The sequence below is a fragment of the Haliotis cracherodii genome, unplaced genomic scaffold, assembly GCF_022045235.1.
Source record: "Haliotis cracherodii isolate W230 unplaced genomic scaffold, xgHalCrac1.p SCAF_45, whole genome shotgun sequence".
In the NCBI taxonomy this organism is placed as follows: Eukaryota; Metazoa; Mollusca; class Gastropoda; order Lepetellida; family Haliotidae; genus Haliotis; species Haliotis cracherodii.
In genome coordinates, this window is record NW_027266303.1 from 522,948 (window position 1) to 530,923 (window position 7,976).

General features: G+C 43.4%; 1 protein-coding gene across 2 annotated transcripts in view; it reads right to left on the minus strand.

Moving 5' to 3' along the window:
- LOC139441824 (ecto-NOX disulfide-thiol exchanger 2-like) overlaps positions 1-7,900 on the minus strand; it is a 31,935-nt gene extending 24,035 nt beyond the window's left edge. For both annotated transcript variants that reach the window (XM_071222581.1, XM_071222580.1), the window contains exons 1-6: positions 7,721-7,900; positions 6,855-7,031; positions 6,194-6,372; positions 5,355-5,454; positions 3,476-3,682; positions 1,897-2,130 (exon numbers count right to left, since the gene is read on the minus strand). In XM_071222581.1, coding sequence (XP_071078682.1) covers positions 1,897-2,130; positions 3,476-3,682; positions 5,355-5,454; positions 6,194-6,372; positions 6,855-7,031; positions 7,721-7,748 — 925 coding nt within the window. In that variant the 5' untranslated portion in view covers positions 7,749-7,900. The remainder of the gene's footprint in view (positions 1-1,896; positions 2,131-3,475; positions 3,683-5,354; positions 5,455-6,193; positions 6,373-6,854; positions 7,032-7,720) is intronic.
- Between the last annotated feature and the right edge of the window lie 76 nt (positions 7,901-7,976).

The window sequence follows — 7,976 nt, forward strand, 5'->3', positions numbered from 1 at the left end:
GATCTTCACGGGTCCTGATTGAATGAATGGTGTTTATCCTGAGTCTTTGGTAAGGGACTTCCCGTATTCATTCTCTTGAGCACAGAAACTCTGTCATTCTAGAGTAGGTAACCCTATATATTACTCATTGACATTTAAATAGAAAAATATGAAGAAAACCGTATGACACGTCCCCCCTACAGAAGAAACTTATCTGAAGGCAGCCTATTGTTCAGATGACGTATCATAATATATTTGTCACGTCACGAACAATGGATGACATCATATCATATTTTTCTCAACAATGAAGAACTGTGACATATTGTGACTCCAATCAGCATTGAGAATCACTAAAATGTTTGTCTGCAAATATTGGGGAGTTATTACACACATTCTACCATTATGAGTAATATATGCCATTGCTAAATATTCAAAACAAAACATTTACTTCCAAAGACAGCAAACAGTAGATTAGATTAGCCTATTCTCAAATTTCATGCCTTACAATGTCATCCTGGTCGGATTTTTCTGGTAATTATAATTCCAGAACCACACTCTGAATTACAAAGGCATAGGCCCCTGTAACCAACCAGCTAACACCAGCTGCTCTTACTACCCCAAGCTGCCTCATCTTTCCAAGGCAAGGGAGTTAATTAACTAAAAAAACAAGTTTCCACCCTTGCCGAACTAGGCTGGAATTATGGAGTTATATTTTGGCTGGACTAACGAGTCTATGCATAGTCCAATCCAAATTGCGTACGAATACAACATCCGGTTCGTATATTAGCATCAAAAGATAATTAAAACTTTTTATATTTTTATTCAAGGTGCTAATGTAAATGGATTCACTTTGAGATGGAAGACCCATTTTATCACAAAATCAATATTGATCATTGATCAGATCGTCTTCACAGGGCGTCGCCATTCCGTTTAAAGCAAATACAAGTCATATCAGAGATGGAATCTGATTGGTGAAGAGGGACATAGAAGGGCCATAACTCGTAATAGAGACCGGTGGCGCTACAATCGAGCCCAGAAATTCCAGCCAAGTTCGACAAGGGTGGAAACTGGACTCTTATAGTCAGTTATCTCCCTTTCCTCGGGAAGATGTAGCTGCACCAGCCATCAAGCCCCTATCTGCCCTTCCTACCCCTAGCTAGCCCTGCCCCCCTAGCTCCTCCTTCCCCTGCCCCCTAGCAGCTTCTACCCCTGCCCCCCTTGCTGCTTCTTCCCCTGCTTCCTAGCTGCTCCTTCCCCTGCCTCCTAGCTGCTCCTTCCCCTGCCCCCTACCTGCTCTTTCCCCTGCCCCCTAGCAGCTTCTACCCCTGCCCCCCTTGCTGCTTCTTCCCCTGCCTCCTAGCTGCTCCTTCCCCTGCCTCCTAGCTGCTCCTTCCCCTGCCCCCTACCTGCTCTTTCCCCTGCCCCCTAGCAGCTTCTACCCCTGCCCCCAAGCTGCTTCTTCCCCTGCCCCAAGCTGCTTCTTCCCCAGCCCCCTAGCTGCTTCTTCCCCAGCCCCAAGCTGCTTCTTCCCCAGCCCCAAGCTGCTTCTTCCCCAGCCCCCAAGCTGCTTCTTCCCCAGCCCCCTAGCTGCTCCTTCCCCAGCCCCCAAGCTGCTTCTTCCCCAGCCCCCTAGCTGCTCCTTCCCCAGCCCCAAGCTGCTTCTTCCCCAGCCCCCAAGCTGCTTCTTCCCCTGCCCCCTAGCTGCTTCTTCCCCAGCCCCCTAGCTGCTTCTTCCCCAGCCCCCAAGCTGCTTCTTCCCCAGCCCCCCTTGCTGCTTCTTTCCCCTGCCCCCCTTGCTACCACTGTCCCCTAGCTGCCCCTAACTTTCCCTGCCCCCCGAATGGCCCCAAGCCACCCCTGGGATCAATAATGGAGCTCAGCCACAGAGAACAGAACAGACAGCTACAACAAACTTACTTTTCAGTTTTTCAGTGAGGGACATAGCCTCATGTTCGGAGAAGACGATGGGTGGGGGAGGACTGGGTGGCCTCATGAGATCCTCCTCGATGCGCTGCTGGTGCCGCATCTCTCTGGCCAGAGCACGCTGCTGACACTCCCACTCATACTGGTCGTCTCGGGCCAGTGCGTAGTCCACGTGGATCCGGCCAGTGTTGGCCTTGTCGTCCTCGTTGTCGATCTTCATTCGATAACCTGAACAAGTACAATTTTCAAGATTACAATATTTCCATGCAAATCTACGTTAGAATTGGTCTTCAGCAATCCAGGTTTGTCACAAGGGAAACCAACAAGAGCAGGTGGTCAGGCTAGCTGACTTGGTTGATGCAGGTCATCGTATTCCAATTGCATGGATCGATGCTCATTTTGTCAATCAATGGATGTTTATTCCAGACAAACAAAAATTTCAACATAAATACCAAAAACAGATTCTTATTCATATAGTTAACCAACATTTGATAGCAGCATTTCCTCTTTTCCTACAGGTGAGATGAAATGGGGTTTAACGTCACGTCCAAGATCTTTTGACTTACACAGGCAACATGCATGATTGTGTGTATGTCTGTGTGGCTGCCTGTACTGATTATGTAACATGAATACCCCACTCAGACACAGTACACTCATTCCTTGTTTTCGCCTTTATGCAGAATATCAGGCAGGGTAACAACAAGTACCATCTTTTAACACATATTGGTAAGACGCGGCCGGGGATCAAACCCCAAACCTTCCTCTCTCCGGGCCGACGCTGTACCACTAGACCACGGAAAGGGACACAGTATACTGATTCTGAGCCGACAAGTCCTTGTTTTATTCCCTTATTGCCAACAACCAGGCAGGGTAACAACAAGTTTTAACGTCTTTTGGTTTGATGCGGCAAGGGATTTAACCCCTGAACATTCAATTCACTAGACCCTGGGAGGTGGTCTCTTTTCTCTGAAGGTTCATCATGTGAATAAGCTCTGACCTATTTTCATGATATCAGGTCAGACATGCATCACAATACAAATATTTGTGACTATGTTATATCATGATGCTGCCCTTACATATCTGAGTTTGTGTGTATACTGATCCTAATTTGCAAAGTGAGGTCGTGAGAGAGGACTTACACCGCTTTTATCATCATTCCAGCATTAACAGCAAATGACACCCGAAATGGGGGTCACACATTTTACCCATACAAGGGAATCAAACCCAGGCCTTCAGCATGAGTGAACACTTTAACCCCTAGGCCACCTCAGCCTCCTTAATTAGCAACCAAACGATGCAACATCATACTAACTATCATGGCATCCCAACAGTGCCCAATGACACAATGTTGGTCTATTCAACTACAGTGAGTGAGTGAGTAGGGTTTTACGCCACTTTTAGCAATATTCCAGCAATATCACGGCAGGGTACACCAGAAATGGGCTTCACACATTGTACCCACGTCGGGAATCAAACCCGGTTCTTCGGCGTGACGAGCGAACCCTTTAACCACTAGGCTACCCGACCGCCCCTATTCCACTACACTAGTGCCTGTGAGGGCTGGCGTGTCTACCTGAGATGAAGAGAGCCCGCTCAACACTGTCATGAAACTCGAATCTGATATGGGAGAAGTTCTTCTTGCTGAGTCGCACGCTGACGATGTTGCCACACTTCTCAAACACTTCCTGCAGGATTTCTTCAGTTGTGTTCTCAGGGAGTCCGCCAATGAAAGCTGTGCGGCAACCGGGTGGACGCTCTCGCACACTCCGAGGAGGGGCACCTGTGAAAGATTAAATATCGCCCAAACCATAAATAATCCATAACTTAATATCATCACATATACGAGACCTCTACAACCTATGTTCAACATATATCTGGTCACTCACCAGTAAATGACGCCTCTCAGGCAAGTTGGGTTGTATACTCCCCAGGGAGCTGAGAATGAAAATGGAGGGCACACTGAACCATTAACCAGGTAATAATGTAGCTCCTTCGTGTATGGATTTGACACATTATTAATATGCAAAATATTCATATTATTATTAAATGTTGTTTTTGTATAATATACATAAATGTTGTCAAAGAGATTGTCCAATGAGATTGATTCATCCCGGGAACTGGGCTTAATGCCGTCTTGAACAGTATTTCTCTTTTATCAAGCAATGCAAGTTTAATACAGTCTGTGTCTTAAGCCACTAGTCCAAAGCGCCAAACTAATTAAATTCTGTTCAGTGAGTGAGTGAGTGAGTGAGTGAGTGAGTGAGTGAGTGAGTTTGGTTTTACGCTGCTTTTAGCAATATTCCACCAATATCACGGCGGGGGACACCAGAAATGGGCTTCACATATTGTACCCATGTCGGGAATCGAACCCAGGTCTTCGGCGTGACGAGCGAGGCTACCCGACCGCCCCTCAAATTCTGTTCAGTCTTGACAGTGCAGCTAATATCAACAGTCCATATGATGGCACTGAATGGAAATCAACTGAAAATGATGCAAAGAGCCAAGTTTGGGCCTGTGAACTAAAACATTTGGCCACAAACTGTCTATGTGATAGGAAACCCATTAGCGTGGGCTGGTGCTTGCAAACCAAGGATTAGAACTCTGTACAGCACACTGCATGGATTTGGTCTATTGGGCCCAAGTGACTGTCCTCGTTTGTTTCAGTGAATCGCAATCGTTACATATGGGACTTAGTTAAGGCTAGTAGACCAAACCTGACTGTCCTCGTCTGTTTCAGTGAATCGCAATCGTTACATATGGTTCCTAGTTAAGGCTAGTAGACCAAACCTGACTGTCCTCGTCTGTTTCAGTGAATCGCAATCGTTACGTATGGGTCTTAGTTAAGGCAAGTAGACCAAACCTGACTGTCCTCGTCTGTTTCAGTGAATCGCAATCGTTACATATGGGACTTAGTTAAGGCTAGTAGACCAAACCTGACTGTCCTCGTCTGTTTCAGTGAATCGCAATCGTTACATATGGGTCTTAGTTAACACTAGTAGACCAAACCTGACTGTCCTCGTCTGTTTCAGTGAATCGCAATCGTTACATATGGGACTTAGTTAAGGCTAGTAGACCAAACCTGACTGTCCTCGTCTGTTTCAGTGAATCGCAATCGTTACATATGGGTCTTAGTTAAGGCTAGTAGACCAAACCTGACTGTCCTCGTCTGTTTCAGTGAATCGCAATCGTTACATATGGGTCTTATTTAAGACTAGTAGACCAAACCTGACTCCTCGTCTGTTTCAGTGAATCGCAATCGTTACATATGGGACTTAGTTAAGGCTAGTAGACCAAACCTGACTGTCCTCGTCTGTTTCAGTGAATCGCAATCGTTACATATGGGTCTTATTTAAGACTAGTAGACCAAAGTTAACTTGAGCAGACTCAGGCTTTGGACTACTGGCATGTCTCAATGGCAGAGTATCATAGCAACAGTGGGTGTTGGAGATTACCTGGGGGAGGGGGGTACAGCACACAGCTCTTGAGTGTGATCACTTCTCTCTCTGCGTAACTTGGCATGGGGCCCATCTGGCCCATCATGTTCATGCCGTACTGAAACAAGAAACGGGAAGTATGATTCCTGGAATACCAGGCTACATCATGTTTTGTTTGTTTGTTTGTTTGTTTGTTTGTTTGTTGTGTAGTGCCACACTCAGCAATATTCCAGCTATATGATGGTGGTCTGTAAATAATCGAGTGTGGAAAAGACAATCCAGGGATTGACATTATGAGCATGGATCTACGCAAATGGAATACAATGACATTCATCAAACAAATCAGTGAGCCTGACCACCTCTTACGACAAGCAAGAGTTGCTAAAGACCTATATTCAAAATGGTGAGTACCATTCCATACTACTCATTGAAAATATATTTCTTGAATTGAATTTGAAACTGACAAAGAATAATATTCTAGAATGTCGAATAAATGGCCAAGGTTGCATAGCAGTACTTCACACCGGCTATGGAAAATCTCTAATCACTAGCTTGATAATGGTCTTACAACCTACACCGAAACGATGCCCGAGTGTAATAAAGAACTGGTTCATCCATATATCTTATCCTTACTTAGTACTTACTCCTAAATGCCTCTCAAAGAAACTACTCAGATGATGGCTTGATTTTAAAATAAAAATGTCTTCTTAAGTGAGTGAGATTTTTTTACAGTTGTTTGTGTGATAAGCGAGAAATCTACAGATGTTTCTTAAGCGTCCGACAACCCATCACACAGGGATACATGTCATGGCAGCACATTTGTTCAAGTAACTTCAACACCCATAGCAGATCCCTACCTGGTTCATCATAGAACCGATCATCATCATAGAGGGATCTCCACCGTATCCCATGTGTCCTCCGTATCCCATGTTGTACATATCACTGCTACCTTGCATCATGTTCCCCTGCTGCTGCTGCTGCTGTTGCTGTTGCATCATGCCCTCTGTTGTGCTGGAGGGGGATTCGTCAGGGATAACTGTAGACAAATGTGTAGGGCTTAGCAACATATAGTAACTTTTAATGGAGCTAAAGAGACCTTTTTTTTTAAAGCTTCAAAAACTTCTAAACTATCAAGTATTTTACAGTTTTTTCAGCCAGTAAGAACATGATTAACATACTAAAAATTGCCTGAATGTTATTGATTATATCATGTATATGGAGTTACAAAACCCAGGCTCTATTGATTACAAAGTGTCCCTAGTATCTAAGTTTTTGAAGCATATCAATAAAATTATTATAGTTCACATTTAACAGGCATGGTTGTGTAATTGAATACAAACATTACAGTACACTTTACATTGCTTTCTGCCTCTCAGACAATGCAACAGGCTTAACATTAATACCATCATTTAAAAATCAATTCATACATTCCTTACATTCTTCAAAAAAATTTATCCTTTGACACGTAAACATGGTCTTCATGGTAATGTGCTGAAACTTCACACAGGTTGCGGTTACCTTGTCGACTTGATTCCCCATACTCATTACTGCTTCTGGCCATCGGTGGTTTATTCTTCCCTGTGTTGAAGCTCAATGGCATGTTGTTGTTTGCTGGGTCAAGTCTATTTCCTCCTCCCACTGAGGTCATATTCCCATAGGAATTCATGTTGGCCATATTCACTGGTCCCATCATCCCTGGGAGGAGACATTATTCCAATGTATTAGTTCAGAAAATCTTCATTGTAAACAGGATAAAACTACATTTATTGTATAATTGCACAATAAATATAACTTGTTTGATAGGCATTACTTAGAAGTTGGCGCATGACAAGATAGACACAATTTTTATGGATAACAACTTCTTTAATACAGTAAAAAGCGACGTTTCGGTATAGATCCTTAGTCTTGCTTGACAACAGTATAAGGATCTATACCGAAACGTCACTTTTTACAGTATTAAAGAAGTTGTTATCCATAAAAATTGTGTCTATCTCACAATAAATATGTTGCAAGTGATTCCAGGGCATTTGATTGGCTTACGAGGCAATTGTTTTTGTATTTATGTTTTGATAAACCAAAACAATAACAGTGACCCAAAAATTGTAAGACATCTGTTTAATCATATTAAACAAAACAAATGCATGCTAGTCATTTTCTCAACTTCTTTTGAGTTTTTTTTCCAAGTAGCCATGTAGCATGCAGTTTTCCAAAAATACAACTTTCTTGTTTATTATTTCCCAAATACAACGTTAGAGTCAGATCTTCTTTCAGAGTAGAAACTTTAACTGCATTTATTGAAACTGAGTAAGGGATGCAGCTCTAATATTACGGGACATTCCAGCTGGTTACAGATGAGCAAAGTGAGCTTTGCAAAATTCGCCTACCTTGGATGAATTGCGATGGTTGTGACATTGTTAATATTCTGCTATGTTTATTGTTCGTGCCTTTCCTTTAATGTGCGAACATACAAGATTTCTGTCGCAAATCACGTTAACTAATCAAACGCTACGCTTGGTCATTCTACAGAAAAGGTGAAGCGTCTTTTCTCCGAAAAATAATGTCCGACAATAAACTTCCGGTTGAGTGTTACAAAGCTGGGCTCCGTGTCTACATATTTGCATATCGTTACGCAGCGCAAAA